Raw genomic sequence first — 22,914 nt, 5'->3', positions numbered from 1 at the left:
GACACCGTCAGTGCATTCGCTGGCCGTGGGAAGATGACGACACTCAAGCAGTTGAAGATGAACAAGACATACCAGGATGCCTTTCAGGAAGTTGGTCGTTCATGGGAAGTGTCTACCGAACTTTTTGAGAAGTTACAGGAAATCACCTGCCACATGTACCTGCCAACTACCCAAACAACTGAGGTAAACAGGCTCCGTTATCAGCTGTTCTGTGCCAGACGTGGAGTGGTAGAGTCAAGTCAACTCCCTCCTTGCCAGGACTGCCTTTTCATGCATGCACTGCGTGCAAACTACCAGGCTGCGATCTGGAGGAGAAGTCTGCAGAGCCAGCCATGGGTTGCAAACCCAACAGACTGCGGTTGGATGATAGATAACGACGGAAAGCTTGTTGTCAAGTGGATGCAAGGGGCACCAGCACCAGAAGCTATTATACAGCTACTGTCCTGCAAGTGTGTGCGGTCATGTGAACTTCCTCAGTGTACTTGCCTCAGCAATGGCCTGAAGTGCACAGACATGTGCAGATTACAGACATGCCAGAACAAGGGTACTGAAGACGAGCCAGTAGAACAACAGTCAGATTCAGAGTCCGATGTTGAAGATATTATGGAGTAACATATATATATATATATATATATATATATATATATATATATATATATATATATATATATATGCACATGACATGTTCAGTGTGTATTTACATAACTTGGATTAAATTTTGTTACAAATACTACATCTAGTCACTCCGGGTGGTACCGATATCGTCATATTTGGTTCTTGGCTCATGCTAAAATTCCTGTGGAACACCTAAAGGGTTAACAGTTTTTAAAAATGAGTTTTGAACAGCTTGAGGGGTGTAGTTTGCAAAATGGGGTAATTTATGGGTGGTTTCTGTTATGTAAGCCCCTTAAAGTGACTTCAGAAGTGACTTGGTCCTTTGAAAAGTGGGTTTTGCTGTAAATGTGAAAAATTGCGCATAAAACTATAAGCCCTATTACGTCGTAAAACAATAAGGTTTCATTTTCAAAATGATGCCAATATGAAGTAAACATGTGGGGAGTGTAAATTAATAACTATTATGGGGGGTATCAGTATTTTTGTAAAAAGCAGAGAATTTCAAAGTTAAAAAATTGCCGATTTTTCCAAAATTTCCGAATATTTAGCATTTTTTTATATAGAAAGGTAAAATATATTGACTCCCATTTAGCACTGACGTGAAGTACAATATGTCACGAGAAAACAATCTCAGAATGGCTTGGATAGGTGAAAGCGTTCCAAAGTTATTAGCCCATGAAGTGGCACAGGTCAGATTGGCTTAGGCACTTGGGTACAAATAGGCCTAGGGCTGAAGGGGTTAATAAGCTACGTATATGTAAGGGCTATCATATCAAAAAATAAACTACAGACATGCATCTACCTAAAAATACCAAAGAGAATTAGTCACTCCGCTTGGTACCGATATCGTCAAATTTGGTTCTTGGCTCATGGACTATGTATCTAATTGGTTAAAACAACATTTTAGAATTCTTGCTGGAGCCCGGACTATTTGTACAGACAGCGCTGGCACTTGGCATTAGGTCCTGCATGGCTTTTGTACATTATTTAATCCGCTTCCTATGTGTGTCAGACACGGATGTTTAGATGATGAATTCCATTGTTACAGGGATAGATATGTGTGATGACAATCTGTGCAGCACTGTACACTGTCTCTGCTATATAAGCCATAGGAAATACGTCTGTGGGATATGGGTGAATGGTGTTCTGCCTCTGGCAAATGTGCTTACTGCTGTACTACCTCTGAAAGGTTATTCCTATTTTTCCAGAAGTTATCGTCAAGTAGCTCATTAAATGTTTTGACGTGTCAGACACATTGCAGGAGTTTTAATTTGTGGATGAAAATCTGAGTCCCAGTAACCCCGATGATCAGAGGTACAAATATTCACCGGAAGGTGCCTGGTGAAAAGCATGGTACCCCCACTGATTCCAGAAATCAATGAGGGTCTCAACAGTCATAGGCTAAAATTTTATCACGGGTGCTCCCATAGTTTTTCTGAAATTTGCTTTTTAAGGATAACTTTTGCAGGAGTCCTGTTTTCTGCCCCTAGTGGGCATGGGTTGTCATAGCATCTACTATACTGCAGAGCCCCCACAACTATCAGAGTGGAGAGAGAATTAAGTCATTTTTCTTTTCTCCTTTCAGGAATCCTTCAACAATGTGAAGCAGTGGCTTCAGGAGATAGACCGCTACGCCAGTGAAAATGTTAACAAGTTGTTGGTAGGAAACAAATGTGACCTGACTACAAAGAAAGTAGTCGACTACACAACAGCAAAGGTGGGTAATGGGCTCCTTGGCTGACCATCTTCAAGTTTGTAAGCAAAAAGTATAGCCTGTAGCCTTCGGTACTCCAGCAGCAATAAAACTGCTACACTCACCATTTTCTGTCAGTGATTCACAAGAGCTGGGGCGCCGGAGGTTACAGATGCCGCCACTCCAGCCTTTGTTCTGAAGAGAGATCTTTTCTGTTACATCTCCTCCTTAGTCCCAAAATATGATGTAGACAGACAATAACATGCAGTATTCTGCGTCTATAGTGATATATTATGCGCTGCTTGCAGCTAACAAGGGCGATTTTCGTTTTGAAGTTTAAAGCTTGTCCAAGATCAGTCATAATTGTCGCTGCTGATGCTTTAAAATGTAAAAGAAAAAGCATGACTTACCTGTTGGATGTCCCACCTCTCTGGGGCCGATCTGTTTGCAATACTCTATCCTGCAGTCGCTTGAGTCGTCATCTCCATTACCTTGGAGCTCAGCGATTGGTTGCAGCGGTCACGTGTAGACATGACTGTACAGAGCCCAGTGAGTAGAGGATCAAGCTCCGTTTTGAATGAAAATAGATGATCCCTTTATGGAATGAAATGTTTTATTTGACTCGCTGTGAAGACCTTCTGCGCCTCATGCATCCTAATTATTATTCTTTTTGCCCCTCTAGGAATTTGCAGATTCCCTGGGAATTCCATTCTTGGAAACGAGTGCAAAGAATGCGACAAACGTAGAGCAGGCCTTCATGACAATGGCTGCTGAGATCAAAAAGCGAATGGGTCCCGGAGCCACAGCTGGAGGTCCAGACAAGCCCAATGTCAAACTCAACTCCAGCACTCCAGTCAAGCAGACTGGCGGAGGTTGCTGCTAAAACAGCCTGCCCCCTCGAATACCCCATTCCCTCCTCACAGCAGTGAAATCTCAATCTGAACCTAAGTGACAAAACAAAAAAAAAAATTGCCTGAATTGTACTGTATGTAGCCGCACTACAACAGAATCTTACCGTCTCCCCAAAGGTCAGCAATTGTAAACGCTCAATACTGACTTTTTTTTCTTTTTTTCTTTTTATGCCCTTGACTCAAGACAGCTAACTTCATTTTCAGAACTTTTTTTTTTTAAACCTCATTCTCCCTCCCAATGTGTACCGGTCTCTCAATGTGTGTAACCTTTGTTGCTTTACTAATGGCACTATCCCCCCTCTCGCCCCTGTGATTAAGCTATCTATTCACCCTCCCCCTCCACCATACTATATATATATATATATATATATTTTTATTATTTTCCCCCATCTCAATTGGCAACATTTAGGAGTCGGGTTTAGTCTTCTGAAGATGAAGTTCAGCCATTTTGTATCAAACAGCACAACAGTGTCTGTCAAGTTTCCATGCATCAATAAAGTTTAGTGAGATGTTATATGTAAGATCTGATTTTTTTTGCTAGTTCCTTTTTTTCGTAGAGCTGTGAATGGAAAGATTTACACTGATTGGCCCAGAGGAGCCTGGCGGCACAATGTGCCCCGCGGACCCTCCTCGCCCTCTGACGATTGAAGCGCAACTAGTTTTTTGTTTTTTCTTTTCCATCCTCTGCATATAATTTGTGGCTGCAGAACAATGTAACAAGAACTGAAGAAATGTTTAATAAATATTGTACTTATTGGAAGTAATATCAAACTGTACGGTGATAAGTATTGTCTTAATTTGTCTTTAGTAATGGGGAGTATGAAGGTATTAAGTCTTTTTTTGGCCAACACTGCCCTGCATGTAATGGAAGTTTTACATAGGGGTAACTTGTATATGAAACTAACAAGTGCTTAACTAACCCAATCATTTGCAACCACTATTATTGCTTCAAATGTCTATATATATATATAAAACAAAAAGTAGGTTAATTAGTAAATCTGTATGAGAGGGAGAAATGTTAGTGACTGTGCAGTGTTTGCCCTATTTTCTTCATTCAGACATTCGGTCTCCCCCTGCCCGTCCCACCGTTTTTGTTTTCTATCTAGATTCTGAAGAGGCGTACAGCAGTGCAAGCGTGACGGTGATTTCATTTCTGCCATTAAGTCTATGCTGTTTTATGTTTTTTTTTGTTTTTTTTTCTCATTGAAAATGTATTCTTTATCTATATACATATATATATACCCGCACATCGATGGCGGACATCTTGTTGTCTAAGCCATTATTTATAAGAATTCCACCAAGGGGGGGAAAACAAAAATCCAAGACAAGGACACTTTACCTTTTCACTCTGTTCAGAAAAGTCATCCCAGATGCATAAAAGCCAGCTCTGTCCTAAGCTACAAGTATAAGAATACATGTAACGTAGAAATAGCAAGCGTGCAGATTATCGACAGGAAAATGAAAATTACTGTATGTAGAAAGGAAGGACGGCGTGTACCCGATCGTGGTTCTCAGTATTGGATAATCAGTCCTCTCTTATGTATATAGCAGTTATACTTCTGTGGATGGTGTCTAAATCTGCTAACTTATGCTACCTATACAGGTTGGAAATTGGAAACCCGTGTGTTTGTCTTACTGAAAATAAAACATGTTAACACTGAATTGTGTAGTCAAACGTGGTCATGGCGTACAGGATCCTCAGTATGGAGGTCTCATAAAAAGGCACAGCTCTTGTAACATTCATGCATCGGTGACAGTCATGGTGGTAAAACTCAATGCCTTGTACAGATCACTAGTGATGAGCGAGTGTGCTCGTTACTTGGGTTTTCTGAGCATGTGTGGGTGTTCACGATTATCTTGGGCGTGCTCGTAGATTATGTTGTAGTCCCCGCAGCTGCATGATTAGCGGCTGCTAGACAGCCTGAATACATGTTCCCTAACAGACAACTTGAACACATGTAGGGATTGCCTAACAGCTGCTAATCATGCAGCTGCGGGGACACTAACAATCTACGAGCACGCCCAAGATACATGGAGAACACCCCAGCATGCTCGGAAATCTCGAGTAACTAGCACACTCACTCATCACTACAGATCACTGATCCAACAGGATTTTCTGATCAAGGGTAAGGCCACGCTTGGCAGCCACAGAGTATAAGGCTATGTGCACACATTGCGCATTTTTGCTGCTGATCTGCAGTTTTCCATGCGTTGTACAGTACCATGTAAACGTATGAAAAACAAAATCCTCAGTGCACATGCTGCGGAAAAAAACGCACGGAAACGCAGCGGTTTACATTCCGCAGCATGTCTTTGTGCGGATTCCGCAGCGGTTTACACCTGCTCCTCAATAGGAATCCGCAGGTGGAATCCCCACAAACCACGGTAAATCCGCAGCTGATCGGCATTGCGGTTTACCTGCGGAGTTTGCAAAAAAGTGTGGAAAAATCCGCACATCAATCCGCAACTTGTGCACATAGCCTTAATCTGCATCGGTATGCAATTTTACTGCAAAAGAGCAGTTTTCAAATTGCTTGTTAATCCGGCATGGTGAATCGTATGGGAATTAAGTATTTGAAACCTGCTCGGATATTGGGTAAAACCACTGGATGGCTGTGGGGTTTGTCATAAATGTCCTAGAGTTATCAGGACTCTTCTTCTGATTAGCTGGCGTGATGTCACGGCTGGCTAATAGTCAGGGATGGTGTCTGGTAGGAGGTGGGTTGCAGGGCTCCCATCCTTCCGGTGGTCCTGAGAATCACTTTGCATCACCTCTAGTGATGAGCGAGTATGCTGGTGTGCTAATAGAGTATCTTCGGCGTGCTCAAAAAAAATGTCTGAGTCTCCATGGCTGCATGTCTCCTGGCTGTTCAAGGGCAGCAACACGTAGGGATTGTCTAACAGCCACAAGACATGCAGCCGCGGAGACTCGGACATATTTTTCAAGCACGCCGAAGATACTCTATTAGCACACGAGCATGCTCACTAATCATCTCTAGTGTGGATTCATGATAAAGGTGTTTATCAACTGAGGATAAAGGGCTTCTCCACCCTTTTGTGGACTTTTTTTTTACTTAAATGCATATCATGGGGGCTAAAAATAATTTTTGCAGTTGGGTTTTATTCAAAATGTAGCACTTTGCCTCCTATAGCCGCTGTATTATACTTACTGCCGGCTGCAGAATGAGTCACCAGGGTTGGCCATAGTCTTTATTTTATCAAATGTGTTGAATACATTATTTGGTGGCACTTACTATTATATAGGTAGGACAGGTTCTCCTCCTGCTCTTGTTAGTGCAGCTTTCCTCATAGGATTGCACAGTTCCCCGGTCCATACAGTGGCTGCTGGTGAAGGAACATGTGACCAGACCGGTCCATCAGCCTCCTCAAATAGAAAAGCAGTTTTCCCATGTGAGGTTTTCTATTGGAGGAGACTGATGGACAGGTCTGGTCACATGCTCCTCCACCAGATCCACTGTATGGACCGGAGAACTGTGTGCAATCCTATGAGGAAAGCTGCACTATCAAAAGCAGGAGGAGAACCTATCCTACCTATATAATAGTAAGTGCCACGAAATAATGTACTCAACACATCTGATAAAATAAAGATAATGCGGCCGACCCCGGTAACTTATTCTGCATCCCGGCAAATGGTGCACCATTCTTAATTAAACCCAATTCCAAAAAATTTTTGGCACATTATACATTTAGGTAAAACACTGTCCCCAAAAGTGGACAAGCCCTTTTAAATGAACATGTGTAATGCCTCCTGCAAGGCCATGGTAGTGCGGTATGTGGATTCTAGTTCTAAGCAGAACACAATTCGCATGTGTTTTACATTTTAAAGAGTAACTAATCTGTTACAAATGTTACATGTGTCTTACTTTAAAGGGTACATTAGCAGAGCCCATGGGCCTTCTTTAAGGGACTCTGGCTTTGGAGGGCTCATCAGGAAGGTGCTCCTCAGCCTGCCCCTTCCCAGTTCTTGTCCCAGTGTCCTCTCCATTACTTATAGGAGCACCCATTAAATGACTCCTCTTCTGGTCAACTTGCAGGTTTACAATAGATGGGAGCAGTTTGTTTTGGAAAGCCATTCACAAGGTTGTCACTTCTGTCAGTGGTGGAGTATATGTTGTGCCCTGTTCTTGATGACTTGTTACTGGACCTATGTACTGACATTATCATCCAATCTATGCATTCCTCTCCATCCAGTATGTTGCCTCCAATAAAAACAATGACATTAGGCATCTGTGTGCAACTTTTTATGGCTGCTATAAAAACAGACAAATCCAATACAAACTCATAAAATAGATAGTTGGGAAAAAATCAGTAGAAATGTGACAATACAAAAATACATAAGAACAAGCAGGATTATATTAATTGTGGAGTAGGGATTGGTTTGCTTTAAAATGGCCATACATTAGATGAATGTCATCCGAACCTGCTAATTTTAGTAGGCAAAGATGACCATTTGGTGTGTATAGAGCCATTGCCCCACTGAGTATACACATGCCTGCTCACCTGTGGAGAGCGTGCATGGTTACCAGTGGAGGAATGGCTGTTTTCTGGGCAAGCATTGATGTAAAGTGAATTATAACTTATCTGTTCTGTATGATCCACTAGGTCAGCAAATACCAAGTAACAGTCACTGAACATAAACCCCCCCCATTCCTAGTATCCATGCATGGATCACACAACAGCCGCCAATTCCTAATTTTAACGAAAGGTGGCCTTAATGACCAGAGACTGTTTAGCTTCAGTTCTATAAGGCTGTGCTCACATGTGGCGGTATAGGACAGAGGTGCATTTGCTGCAATGTGGCTTCTTAAATGTTACGGCTCTCCAGTGCTCCAGAAAGTAATGCCTGGAGTTTTGCAGAAACTGTGAGGACGTTATCCATTTAATTAAATCCCTTGCGATGTTTAAGCAGATGTACCCCTGACCTGTGCTACACGCGGCGAATGCTGTGTGCGACCCCAGCCTGAATAACATTGGCAAGTCTCAACTGTTGCATTGTTGACCCACTGATGAATGAGGATCTCCATGTTCGTTTTTGGCGAGTGCTGTGGCCACCTTCAGTGAGCACGGCTTGTGGCATCATCTTCATTAACCAGTACAAAGCGGTCTGTGTCCCCACGTGGATTGTTGGGAGTGCGCTTTTCTATTAACCATTCCATAAAGGTAGTGTCTGAAGTTCACCGGTGTTGTCTAAAAGAAAAGCACAGAATACAAATTAGACATTGTGGGGTGACTTATATTTTAGAATTATTCTCCTGTACCTGGAGATGAGACATCATTAAGGGTAAGTTCACGCAGGGCGTTTTTTTTTTTTTTCTGCAGCAAAATCTCATTTTCTTGGCAGGAAAGAAGCTGTGTCAAAAATGCAGGCTTAGGGGTGTTTTTGTTGGGTTTTTTTCTTTGTCCATGCTAATGTCCTTGAATTTTCAGCAGCAAATACTTGCGTTTTTGCAGCACCCATTCAAGTCAATGGGTTAGAAATGCTGAAAAGCGACATGCTCTGTGTCCAAAAAACGCAGCAAAGAACAAAATACTGATCAGACAAAAAACCAATGTGTGTGCATGAGATTTCTGAAATCTCATAGGCTTTGCTGGTATTGTGAAAAGCAGTGAAAATTAGCATAAAAAACAGCAGAAAACGCCCTGTGTGAACTTAGCCTGAGGGGAGATTACTGCACTGTGTACATTTAATGAAACGTCGGCTCTTAAGACGCCCCCCAGTGGTGGCTGCACGCAGCCAACATGTACTCTCTACCTATGCATGATAAAACTATAAATAGGCTAAAGTAGTGCATATTCCCTCCATGACTACTACCAATCTCACTGTAATTTAGAGTAAGGCTACAGGCACACGTTGCAGATTTGACTGTGAAATTTTCTGTGCAGATTCTGCATTTCTTGGCAGAAACCGCAGGTTGTAATCTGCGCCTATTTTTTGTATGTGCACACGTTGCAGATTTTTGTGCAGATTTCTTCCTTTTTTTTACCCCTGTAGATTTCTATTATGGAATGGGTGCAGAAACACAGCAGATCTGCACAAAGAATTGACATGGTCCTTTTTTTCTAATCTGCGTTTTCCGTGCAGAGTTTTCCACACCATCAGCACAGCATTTTTTTTCTCATTGATTTACATTGTACTGTAAGGGTATGTGCACACGTTGCAGATTTTGCTGCGAATCCGCAGCGTTTCTGCAGCTGTGGGTCCGCAGCAGTTTCCCATGAGTTTACAGTTCAATGTAAACCTATGGGAAACCGAAAACACTGTGCACATGCTGCGGAAAAAAACGCACGGGAATGCAGCGGTTTACAATCCGCAGCATGTCACTTCTTTGTGTGGAATCGCCGCGATTCTGCACACAAGCGGATCAATGCATTCCTACTTCCCGCATGGGGCTATGCCCACCATGCGGGAAGTAAGCGGATCATGTGCGGATGGTAGCCGGGGTGGAGTAGAGGAGATTCTCCTCCAGGCCCTGGGAACCATATTTGTGTAAAAAAAAAAAAAAAGAATTAAAATAAAAAATGATATACTCACCTCTCAGCGCTGCACGCAGCCGTCCGGTCGCAGGGTTGCTATGCGAGCAGGACCTGCAATGACGTCGCGGTCACATGACCGTTACGTCACGAAGGTCCGTCTCGCGTAGCATCTTTGGAACCGGACCGCCGCGTGCAGCGCCGAGGAGATCGGGACGTCTGAGGGTGAGTATAACCATTTTTTAAATTATTTTTAACATTACTATTGATGCTGCATATGCAGCATCAATAGTAAAACAAGTGCAGGAGGAAACCGCAAGACAAACCGTGATAAATCTGCAGGGATAACCGCAGTGGTTTTGCCCTGCAGATTTATCAAATCCGCTGCGGGAGAACCCGCAGAGGACCCTTCCTACGTGTGCACATAGCCTAAATCACTTGCAGATCTGCAGCGTTTCTGCGCGGAAAAAAAAGCTGCAGTTCTGCAGGAAATTTGCAGCGTGTGCACATACCCTAAGGCTATGTGCACATGTTGCGGATTCTCTGTGGATCCGCAATTAATTTACAGTACAATGTAAATCAATGAGAAAAAAAAAACCTGTGCACACGTTGCGGAAAATCCGCTGCGGTTTAAAAGTAGCATGTCACTTCTTTTTTGCGGATCTGCAGCGTTTTTGTACCCATTCCATTATAGAAATACGCAAAAGAACCGCAGCAAAAACGCGGATCTGCAAAAAATCCACAGCTGCGTTTTCTGCCAGGAGAGGCAGAATCCGCACCAGAAATTCCTAAGGCTAATCCGCAACGTGTGCACATAGCCTAAGTGAAACCTGACCAGTTCTCTGGAATCTCTTCCTTGATTTGCTGTTTCAGAAGGCACAGTGTCTGCTACTACTACACCATCAACCAGGGCTGTGGAGTCGGTAAGCCAAACCGCTGACTCCACCAAAATGGGCTCCGATTCCATAACCTGACTCCACAGCTCTGCTGTCTAAAAATCCTTAACCATTCCTAATTCCTTCTGTTTATTAATCAGGCATGCACAGAAACTCTGCCAACCATTTTCAGTTTTCCTGGTAGTATAAAAATGTTTAGCCTGTGTTCACATGCTGCGTCAGCGCCATAGGCCCCACTACAGATTGCACCTGGAAGCAGGTCGCTGTCATTCACCCATATACCTTCACTGCCGCTGGCCACCAAGCTGCCATCACTGGCCAGCTGTATGTAGAGTGGAGCACAATTGCTGGGCTATGTTCATACGTTGCGTCTTTTTACATTACCAGCAAAAGCTATCATATGGTAGAAATCTCACTGACACGGTTTTTTTTTTTTTTTGCAAAATTTGAAAACTTCCAAATTTTTAAATCAACTCGTTCATTGTTTTTTTTTTCACCCCAATGGAAGTGAATAAAAAAAGCTGCAAAAGTTTTATTCACCACTATTAAACATGTAGACACAGCAGACATGTAATTCGCACCCCCCAAAAAAGTGAAAAACTGGTGGTTTTGAACATGGTGTTTTTTCTGCTATGAAAGCAGCCTTTGGCTGCAGAGAAAAACGCAGAAGTGCTGCATGTGAACAAAACCTTAGGGATAGTGTCCACTTATTGCAGAGAACAATGACAAAGCTTTTCCCGTTCTTCATGTTGGTCTGTGGACATGATAAATGGCTTCAAACAATCTTTGGGTAGTGAATGTCTCGATGGCAAGGTGGTTATGGGTTTGAAATGAAACCTGTGTAATGCATGGCATCTGTAAGGATTTGTACTTGTCCATGGGAAACAATTCACAGGAGTTTACGAAACGTGTAGATAGGAAATGCACCCGTGTGTCTGCACAATAACCACCTCTAGGGGGGATGTGCACCCCGGCTGACCCCACGTCTGCCCAATGTCAGCGACTACTGCTTGTGTTAGTCTGGGTTGTTGGACCTAGGGGTTACAGTAAATTAACAAGCATTTATTAATGAGAAAGAAAAGACTTTCTTCGTTCCAGCATCAGAACAACTCTTGTTTACAAAAATTTGGTAAACACGAGGCAATTTCATAAAATATTGTGATCACAGTCTTTACAGGGGTAGTCCGCTTAAATAATATGGGCACCTTTGGAGTGCACACAGTTTGGAATTTACAAGCTCTTTGCGTCCATGCATATTGCTGCCTGTGTAATAAGCGCACTGATAAAGTTGTGCTCAGAAGTTTACATACCCCGGCAGAATTTTTGCTTTCTTGGCCTTTTTTCAGAACATATGAATAACACAAACTTTTTCTCCACTCATGGTTTGTAGTTGGGTGAAGGCATTTATTGTCAAACTTCTGTGTTTTCTCTTTTTAATCATAGTGACAACCCAAAACATCCAAATGACCCTGATCAAAAGTTCACATACCCCATTTCTTAGTACCGTGTATTGCCCCCTCTAACATCAATGACAGCTTGAAGTCTTTTGTGGATGAGGTTCTTTATTTTCTCAGATGGTAAAGCTGCCCACTCTTCCTGGCAAAAAGCCTCCAGTTCCTGTAAATTCCTGAGCTGTCTAGCATGAACTGCGCGCTCGAGATCTCCCCCGAGTGGCTCAATGATATTGAGGTCAGAAGACTGAGATGGCCGCTCCAGAACCTTCACCTTGTTCTGCTGTAGCCAATGACAGGTCAACTTGACCTTGTGATTTGGATCGTTGTTATGTTGGAACGTCCTATGCACAGCTTCCGGGCTGATTTGTTGAAAACGTACTGCATTCATCTTTCCTTCAACTTTGACCAAGTTTCCTGTGCCTTTGTAGCTCACACATCTCCAAAACATCAGCAATCCACCTCCATGTTTTACAGTAGGAATGGTGTTCCTTTCATCATATGCCTTATTGACTTCTCTCCAAATGTAACATTTATGGTTGTGGCCAAAAAGTTCAATTTTGGTCTCATCACTCCAAATTACCTTGTTCCAGAAGCTTTGTGGATTGTCTCTGTGCTGTTTTGCGTATTGTAGGTGAGATACTTTGTGGCATTTGCACAGTAATGGCTTTCTTCTGGTGACTCGACCAACCATGCAGCCCATTTTTCTTCAAGTGCCTCTTTATGGTGCATCTTAAAACAGCCACACTGCTAGTTTTCAGAGAGCAGTATTTCAGCTGATATTTGTGGGGTTTTTCTGCATCCCAAACAATTTTCCTGGGAGTTGTGGACAACATTTGTTGGTCTACCTAACACTGGTTTGGTTTTTACAGCGCCCCTGATTTTCCATTTGTTAATCACATTTTGAACACTGCTAACTGGCATTATCAATTCCGTGGATATCTTTTTGTATCCCTTTCCTGTTTTATACAGTTCAACTACCTTTTCTTGTAGCTCCTTTGACAATTATTTTGCTTTCCCCATGATTCACAATCCAGAAACATCAGTGGCTGGATGAAAGATGCAAGAGTCTGTCTGGATCCTAGAAACTCACTCAGCTTTTATGCACACACTGATTACAAGCAAACAGGACACAGGTGAGGAGGTTACCTTTAGTAGCCATTCAAACCTATTTGTGTCAACTTCTGTGCGTGTTATCAGGCCAAAACCACCAGGGTATGTGAACTTTTGATCATGGTAATTTGGATGTTTTGGGTTGTCATTATAATTTAAAAAGAGAAAACTCAGTAGGTTGACAATAAATGACTTCACCCAACCACTAACCATGAGTGGGAAAAAAAAGTTTTGGTGTTATCATTCATATTCTCTGAAAAAAGGAAGAAAGCAAAAATTCTGCCAGGGTATGTACAATTGAGCACAACTGTAGACTCTGTTATCTCTGCAGCCAGCAATGAGTAGGGAGATAAAAGACCATAAAAGAAAAACTGTGGAAAAGTATTAACGACGCCCAATTGCAAATAGATTTTATGCCCACATCACATGTATTAGAAAATCTTGCAGGAGACAAAAAACCAGAGAATGCTACCTAAGCGCAATAAATGACATATAGAAAACAATCGTGATCCATATATGTGTGCTCACCTTTGGGGGTTGTGCAATGCTATGTAGCAATTTGATCACAAATGGTGATCCAACCTCGTGGTATGCCGCACTTTTGATTGGTGGGGAGTTGTGCTGGTCCTGTTGCATTCACAACTCCAAGGGATATGTGAGAAAAGAAATCAGGAGGATTGAATCCCTGAACAGATGTCAGATGTGAACCAGTCCTTTGTGCGATGTCCGGAGTGGGGAAGACATGAGAAAAAAAAACATGAGTAATAAAGATTTTCATGCTTGCGATAATTAAGAAAGCATGAAAACTTTAAATAGGTATTAAAATAACAACGCGTATCTGCGCTAGAAGAGCCTTCCTCAGGTGTTATACACAAATCTTTATTACTCATGTTTTTTAAATAACTTTAATTTGACAAATACACAGTGTCTTCACCACTCTGGACATCGCCTGAAGGAGTGGTTCACATCTGACATCTGTTTGGGGATTCATTCCACCAGAGGGGAGCGCCTCCGATTTCTTTTCTCACATCACGTGTATTAGAAAGGTAAAAAAAAGTCTCCATCTCAGTAAATTGTCTTCTGTTCACTGGACAGATAGGCCAGTTGTAGGTCCTACTGCTGGGACCCAACTAATCACAAAAACTGGACTCCTGTCCCTCCTCCATTGCTTCCAATATCGGCAATACAAATTCATGCCTGCTACTCAATGCAACTGTGTGATAGCACTATAGTTTAGCAGCAGGGTGCATGTTACCCCCTAAAGCCAAGACTGCACGCAGAGGACCCCGTTCTGTGGGACCCACACTCCTCACCTATCCGGTGCACAATGTTCATGCTGGAATACCCCTTTAAGAAACCATGATTGCTTCTATTGTGAGCAGTTGTGTTATGGACACTTCCATTATTCTGTTCAGAATTAGTATTGTGAGGGACGTCAGGATCAATATGACCCGTGTGCACCGTCCTATATTCTCTGTTACTAGTTTCTTGTAAGTCACTGAATAAACCCTGTATCATAGCACCGACATACTGGCGCAGTTTGCATGAGAATCCCAGGTTTTTGACTATTGCCTGTCCATAATAATAATGACAGGAAATGCCCTCAAGGGGGCATTGTGTTGACCGCGAGCAGCTTCATCGACCCTCCATCCACCATGTTGTCTACCATAAGTGTCCGTCCTTTCATCTTTAGACTGTAAGCGTGAGTAGGGACTGCCATGACAATGAATGTGCTTGTAAAGTCTTCTCTATCCGTGTATTGTTCCATCTCTGTAAACAAGCTGTCATACAATAAAAATATCAAAACTGGGAAACAACTATTTTTCAAAGAAAGACTATAATTTGTTACATATTATCAGTCATGTCTCCGAGAAGATGCCTTTTAGGTCTCGTTCAGACATTAGTGATTTTTCTTGTACATAAATGTATCATAATTGTTTATTATTTAGTTTGGTCAGACTCGGATCAAAGTCGGCCAAGTCTCCATAGGGTTAGTTTAACGCTTTTGTATTTCACGGTCCATGTATGACTGCGATTTCTGGACCGACCCCAATTTTCCTGACCCGAACTGATATATATATATATATATAATCCCTATGAAATCGGGTCAGGAGACCCCCGACTGACCCAGAAATCGCAGGCCATACAATTCCTGTTACTAGTCTAATGTCAATTAGATGTTATCTAGGAGAAGGAAAAAAAATTGCACGTGTTAGGATATTGAAACTTATCTTTTGATTTTGATCGGGATAAACCAATGTCAAAGGGGTTTGGCAGCAGCCCAGACAGCACTGGAGCTCTGTTAATGTGCAGATTAATAGCGACTGGGGACATGACAAGTTCCCTTTAATAATGTCTGCAATTTGTAGTGAATACTGGTGACAGATTCTCTTTAAGACCCCGTGCCTGTCATTGTGAATCTCCTATGAACGTTGGGTTATGGCCGACGTTCACAGGAGATTGCTGATTCTGCTACAAATGGTAAGGATGAAGCCCTGCTCGGTGTAGCTTAGGCGATCGGATGATCGCAGCTTCAAGTCTCCTACGGGGACTGTTGAAGTCAGTAAACAAAAAAAAAATAATAATTACTGAAAATATAAAACCACAAAAGTTCAAAATCACCTTCAACTTTGTCCCACTGAAAATAAAACAATTTTTTTTAAAAAATACACATTTGGTATTGCTGCATTCAGAATTGTCCGATTTATCAAAATAAATTAATCCGATCGGTAAAAGGATGAACGAGAAAAAAAAAAAAATCAAAACGCCAAAATAATGTTCTTTTGGTCGCAATTGCTTCTTATTGCAATAACGGGCGATCAAAACATTGAATCTATTCCAAAATGGTATCACTTTAGATGTCAGCTCAGCGTACAAAAATAAACCCTCACCCCGAACAATGGAGATGCTGCGGATCTCGGACAATGGCAACATAAGCAATTTTTTTTTTCTTCTTACAAATTTTGGATTTTTTGTGTTTTTCACCACTTGGATGAAAAAAAAAAAAAAGAACCTATATGTGTTTGGTATGAGCGAACCTGTTGCATCAGGTGCATGATATTGTCAGATCATTTTTAGCATTTAGTGAACATGATAAATAAAAAAAACACAAAAAACAATTGTGGAAATGCAGTTTTTTTTTCAATTTCACCATATTTGGATTTTTCCTTGTTGTCCAGTACATGATATGGTAAAACCAATGGGGTTGTTAAAATGCAACTCGTCCCGCAAAAAAACAAGCCCTCACATGGGCATACTGAAAAATAAAGTTATAGTTCTGGGAACAAGGGAAGGAAAAAATTTAAACACAAAAATGGAAAATTGCAAAGTGGTGAAGGGAAAGAAGAAGAAAAAAAAACAGGTCTCTGACCCTTTTAACCCCTTAGTGACCGAGCCAATTTTTACAATTCTGTCCACTGTCACTTTGAGGTTATAACTCTGGAACGCTTCAACGGATCCCACTGATTCTGAGATTTTTTCTGTGACATATTGTACTTCATGATAGTTGTAAAATTTCTTCGATATGACTTGCGTTTATTTATGAAAAAACATTTGGTGAAAATATAGAAAATTTTGAAATTTTCAAACTTAATTTTTGTGCCCTTAAATCAGAGTTATAATCGCACAAAATAGTTAATAAAGAACATTTCCCACATGTCAACTTTACATCAGCGCAATTTTGGAAACAATTTTTCTTTGTTAGGACATTACAAAGGGCAATGTGGAAGAAAAAATAAATTAACATTTTACTTTTTCCACAAAAAAAATTACTTTGGAACCAAACTTCTTTATTTTCACAAGGGAATCAGGATAAAATGGACCACAAAATTTGTTGTGCAGTTTCTCCAATACCCTGTATGTGGGGGAAATCCACTGTTTGGGCGCATGGCAGGGCTCAGAAGGGAGGGAGCACCGTTTGACTTTTTGAACGCAAAATTGGCAGGAATCGATGGCGGGCACCATGTTACGTTTGGAGACACCCCCCCCCCCCAATTCTAACACCAACCTTAGCACAGCCCTAGCCCCAACACACCCCTAACCCTAATCCCAACCCTTACCATAACCCTAACTCTAATGGAAAATACTTTTTTATTTTACCTAAGGGGGGGGGGGGGGGATTGATTTACTTTTTATTTTTTTTATTTTGATCACTGTGATAGACCCTATCACAGTGATCAAAATGAACACATAGGAGAAATCTATCGTTGCCGGGTGTGGTCCCGCATATCTCGGAGGGTGCACTGCACATGCGCCCGCCATTTTCTTCCTAGAAGACGACGCTGAGGGCTGGGGACAGCACCGGAGGATGCAGGAGGTACCGGGGGAGCTCGGTGGACTCCATTTCCTCACTGCTCGCCTTTACTTTAGACACTCGTGTCCGCTGTGCTGAATGCCGAGAACTTCCTATAAGAGCGGTAGATTACAGCACTGCTCCACTTCCAGTGTGTATGAGCCCAATATGGCCGACCACGGCAGCTGTCCGTCACTGACCACATGGCTCGCAGCCTGGTTACAGCTGTGTGAGGGGCATACCAGCCCGACCCCAGAAAACTATGCAAGGTATGAGCTCCATGATAATGGGAAGTCACATATTTAGAATTAGCAGTCCTATTACTGTAGTGTTGGAGTGCTGGGAATAATGGTCGCCTCATACTGCACTTGCTTTTGTGCTTTCTGAAATATTAAAAGGATCGTTCTGCTAATTTGATATGAATGGAGAAGTGTTGAATGTTGGAGATAAATAAAAGATCTGGCCTAGTGGATTTCAGCATGCCTGATCCTTACATATATGACAACACAGACACCTTGGCTTATATGGGGCATTTATTACACAATTGGCAAATGAGCATTCGCACTAAAGTTTATTCCCGATTATCTGCCTGTGGTAACATGACAATGAACAAATTTAAAAAAAATTGTTTTCGGGAGCACACCTCACGGTGTAAACACGGAATGTGTACCAATCACAGGATGCTGTATGGGGACCAAATAATTGTATTTGTCATTGTCCTCTAACCATCACTGATTGTTGGCCTGTTTGCACTAGGGGTGAACAACTAATCAATTGGAGCTCGTTTAAAGGTAATCCGTCAGCAGGTTTTTGCTATTTTATCTGAAGACAGCATGAGGTAGGCGTTAAAACACAGAATTCAATGATGTGTCACATGTCCGGCTGTGTGCTGTTTACTTACACTGATGGTTTTATCACCTGGTGATTATCATTGCTGTGCCTAGCTGGTGCGCGCTTGCAAGTTCTACTCCGCTGCCCCCTCCTGTGATAAGCAGATCACTGTCTATACATTATGCACATTGGCGGGGTTAGCTTTCTAAGCTCTGCTGCATTGCTAAATCTAAAAGCTCTGATTGTGTGAGAACTGCGGCATCCAGGAATCTAAGTGATACAACATTGGATACATGCAGACAGACTAGACAATCTTATACTGCACCAGACTCATCAAAGTGGTTGATGCTGTTTGATAACCCTACTTTGAAGACTGTGTAGCTAAGATTCGATTCATCCAAGGTGTTTTCTCCACTTTTCTGGCCTAAAACACATCGGAATGATGCAAAATTGTTTGCGCAACTCCAAGTTGTGCATATATTTTGCAACTTTTAGTGTGTTTTCGCCATTCCCAGCCAGTTCTGCCTACTTTTGGGCGGGCCAACTACTTAAGGCAACTCTTTTAGTTGGCCTAAATTAGGATTAATAGTCTCTGTCTGCATTTCTGGCAGAGGCGCATCCATCTTAATGAATGTGGTGCATCCTGTAGTGCAGAGTTCATCATGACTCCCGCACAGAACACCGGTCTTCATGAAATCGGGCGCTAAGTTTACAAACCTATTAGTTGACTTTGTGGCAGAAATGTTTGCCACAATATTGCCTCATTTTTTTGCATGTTAAGCCACGGCTTTCCGATTATTCAGTGAGCCCACTAGTCCTAAAAAGTATCTAAAAACACATCATAAATATGGTGCAAGTCATGAAAGACAGTGTCCTGGTGTAAATTACGGCAGAATTCTGGGGCATCTAGCTTGATAAATGTCCCCCAGTTTGTGATAGGGAACCTGGTAAGGACACCGTCTCCTGGGTACTAACAATACACACGATGCATTGGTGAATATAGAGGGAAGGGGACGTACAGACCACTTGTTCCACTTCTCTGGGGCTTAATGATGCACTCTGATGTACCCCCATCATTCGGAGAAAGCTGTGAATTTCCTGACCACTCTACAGATCCCTTAAAGGAGATGCTTATCACGTAAACAAAATAAAAATGTCCCCTCCAGGCACCATTACATACAGGCAACACCTGCCTCTAGCAGCAGCGACCGGATCTAGCTCCATTAGCTGCTATTTAACTACTTAAATGGCACCATTAATCTCCAGCATCGGCATACAAGTGGCACCATCCAGCTGGGCAACCTGTCCTGTTCGGATAATCATTGGTTTTTCCCCATAACACGATCGATCAGTTGCCCCCCCCCCCAAAAAAAAAAAAAAAAACGGGGGCCAGTTACCAACATCTTTGGCTGGGCTTCATGGATTAGTATTAAATTATATAGTAAAAAAAATCACGATGAAGTATAGTATGAGCGATCAAACAATCTCCGGTTCAAGCTCATATGGCGACTTAAACAAATAATAGATTAAAACAAAATGTTTTTTAAACATTTTAAAGTTTTAATCAACCCCCCCAATTTCCCAGTGTAAAAATTTAAGAAATATAAAAAGACATATTTGGCATTTCCGAGTTTTTAAAACTTCGATCAAAATATTTAACCCACTCACGACAGAAATGTAAACTGAAGCACCCAAAATGCCTTTTTTTCCTTCAGTTGACGGACTTCTTGCCATAAATGCAACAAAAAAGCGACCAAAACATACTATCTACACCAACATGGTACCAATAAGAGAGAAAAAAAATGCTCTTATACAGCTCCATCAATGGAGAAATACAAATGTTATGGGTCTCAGAAACTAGGGATTTTCATCTCACAGGTCATGTAATTCATAGATAAACCATAAAAAAAGCGCCGAAACTAAAACAATTAATTTTTTTTTTTTTTTATTTATTTTCTTTTATATGTTTTGGCCAAGAAAAACGCAACAAAAAGAGAGTGTAGTTGTAACCTGGTGAGGTCTCCCCCTCATCACTAGAATGTGTCACCTGTTGGGGGTCAGAGGACCAGGACCACCACCGATCCTGGGAATGAAAGCCCCACAGTCGGTCTTGGCACCGTGGCCACGTCATTCCCAGGATAAGGCTGCATTCACAAATGCGTGGTACATGTCCATGTGCTGATTTGGACCAGGGTGGATAAAAATCAATGTTTTTTTAAAAAAATCAAAAAAATCGGATTTTTTTGATTTAAATCGGATTTTTTTGATTTAAATCGGATTTTTTTCAATAAACTGCTTTTTGAGGAAAATATTTTACCATCCAAAGGTTCTTCCATCATGAGATAAAGCTGAGTTGTTTAACTCAGTAGAATAAAGGCTGTATATGTGTAACATTCACAATGCCATGCTCTTCCAGAGGTTTCTGTAGGATGCTGACTATCCAACAAGTTTGGGCATGTCAACTGAATGGAAAAAGAAACTAAACCAAAAGTGAAACCAAGCTAGAAGTGTGGAATTAAAGGGGCAGTATGAACAAAATGTGGAGGCTATTAATAGTTTATACAATTAAGACATGCTGCTTTTAAACACCTACCTATTGCCATATAGTAAAACAAAAAAGATTTTTACTTACTTTGGAGTCCCCCCCTCACCCTGGCGTTAGATCGTTGCCCCTAGTTTCGTCCGTGTAACTATGGGCGCACATGCGCACTGCTCTCACTTCTCATTTTAATCGTGATTTATATTAAAAAAAACCTTTTGATATAAATCAGTGATTTAAATCATGATTAAAATCATGATTTAAATCGATCCAATTTAAATAGAAAAAAATCTTTTGATTTAAATCGTGATTTAAATCATGATTTAAATCGGCGTGATTTAAATCAATCCACCCTGATTTGGACATGGACTCATAAGAGTTTTCTAGATGGATTTGTTGCTGGAGTCAGTCACCTTGGATATGTCATGGACCTGCAATCTCCATGTCATGAAGCAGGCAGCGAGCCCGAGCCAAGACTGTACAGACAATGCAGTAGTGTTATGTAATAGCAGGCTTCCTGTGCCTCGCCTTCATTAGGCGTCTGTCTACGAGAAGTGTTTTCCTCTGGGGTGGCATGTGTCAGACGACATTCCTCCTCTGCTTCTTCTGTCCTCTTTCTTACCTAACGTGACTCCATCTCCAGGGAAACATGTTGTTTTAGGTTACCGTTCTTCGCCAAGCTTTCCTCGGTGATGGTATCCATAGCTTCAAGAACAGAGGCGTACAGACGCTCAGCGTGTCTTTCCAGCTCTAAGGACTGTTTGGAAATTAATGTCAGCGTGTCCTTCAAAGCTAAAAGATTACAAAAATAAAAAGTCACGAATCAGGAAGGTCTGCAAAGAAGCAAGTCACTAACAGTCCCTGCCGGGCTACAGGCGGATTCCTTTACTGTCGACCATCCAAAATGGTGACGCACCAGGAGAGGGTAGGACCTACTGTCAAATAGTCAATGGTTCACCCCTTTAATGGAGCGGCACGGAGCTTGTGTGACCTCTGCTCCATCTACATGGGAAGTGCAAGTCCCATATTCAGGCGATTTATGGGGGCCATCTCTGATCTAGTAGTTATCACAGGATTAAGTCTCAAAGGTACCTTCCCATGCAACAAAAACGCAGCAGATTTTCCGCTGTGTACTAGCTTTTTATCGCTCCAACACTGTGCATGACATGTAAGAAATCTCATGAGAAAAACATCCACAGTGTAAACAGACCGATGCTGCAGATCTGAAATCCGCAGGGCGGCAGTTTATCCTGCAGATGTCACTGCCCTTTCCACCCTTTGCTATACGGAGGTGCTGTATGGGAACGTAACCTCCAAGCATTCCTACATTATTATTATTATTTCTTTAATCTCCAGTTTGCATACTGGACCACGACTGCCCCACGTCCATGTGGATGTACATACTTCTCGCATTATATGTCATGTGCTGTATATTCCAGGGGCAGTCGTCTATAGAAGTGGTCTCCGACCAATAACTGCACGATGAGAGTTGTAGTTACACAACAGTTAAAGACTGGTTATTTTATGTGCGGATATTACATGTACCCCCATCCCAGCGCACCACAGTGCTATGACCCCGCACCTACCTGAGCAATTAAGGGCCAAACATCTCTCCAGCGACTCTCCGTCCCTTATAACGGTGTTGGCGAGAAGCTGCTGCTCCGCTACATCTTTCTTCAGTTTCTGGAGGAAAGTGATAAACTGAATATACAATACTGGAATATTACAGGCAGCGCTAAACACATCTGACTATAGATCCTGTACAAGATGATGTTAACGCAGCCGTTTACCCCTTTAAAAGAGCTTAGAGAGCCCTGTGTACTATCCCTTTAAATGAAGCCATTGTCTTACTGTTCCGGTTTGCTTCCTGGCTCGTCATTTTATTGCTCCTCTTTGTGTGCACATATGATTTAGAGCAGTATCAGAATATTCTTCCAGCAAAAAAAAGAAAAACGTTTTTTCTTCACCTTCTTCCAAGACGTTGATCATTTCTTATTGCATTGTTGAGAGAGGTTTGGTGACCGAAAAATGACAATTCTTACATTTCATTTTTTTTTTTTTTCTTCTTTCACTTACCAAAAA

At 41.9% G+C, this 22,914-nt stretch overlaps 2 protein-coding genes across 5 annotated transcripts in view; one reads left to right on the top strand and one right to left on the bottom strand.

The window, feature by feature from the left end:
- Window positions 1-4,186, top strand: part of RAB1A (RAB1A, member RAS oncogene family) — a 42,005-nt gene extending 37,819 nt beyond the window's left edge. Inside the window, exons 5-6 of the mRNA XM_077282526.1 lie at window positions 2,201-2,332; window positions 2,991-4,186. Coding sequence (XP_077138641.1) covers window positions 2,201-2,332; window positions 2,991-3,191 — 333 coding nt within the window. The 3' untranslated portion in view covers window positions 3,192-4,186. The remainder of the gene's footprint in view (window positions 1-2,200; window positions 2,333-2,990) is intronic.
- A 3,275-nt stretch (window positions 4,187-7,461) lies between these two features.
- Window positions 7,462-22,914, bottom strand: part of CEP68 (centrosomal protein 68) — a 36,586-nt gene continuing 21,133 nt past the window's right edge. For 2 of the 4 annotated variants that reach the window (XM_077282524.1, XM_077282525.1), the window contains exons 4-6: window positions 22,419-22,515; window positions 21,455-21,624; window positions 7,462-8,427 (exon numbers count right to left, since the gene is read on the bottom strand). In XM_077282524.1, coding sequence (XP_077138639.1) covers window positions 21,455-21,624; window positions 22,419-22,515 — 267 coding nt within the window. In that variant the 3' untranslated portion in view covers window positions 7,462-8,427. Of the gene's footprint in view, window positions 8,428-20,241; window positions 20,472-21,184; window positions 21,625-22,418; window positions 22,516-22,914 lie in introns of those variants that run through there. The other 2 variants (XR_013221021.1, XR_013221022.1) reach the window with 2 other exon arrangements.

The sequence above is a fragment of the Ranitomeya variabilis genome, chromosome 2 (assembly GCF_051348905.1).
Source record: "Ranitomeya variabilis isolate aRanVar5 chromosome 2, aRanVar5.hap1, whole genome shotgun sequence".
NCBI lineage: Eukaryota > Metazoa > Chordata > Amphibia > Anura > Dendrobatidae > Ranitomeya > Ranitomeya variabilis.
Note: the sequence above shows the minus strand (reverse complement) of the source record. Positions and strands in the feature narration are given on the sequence as shown.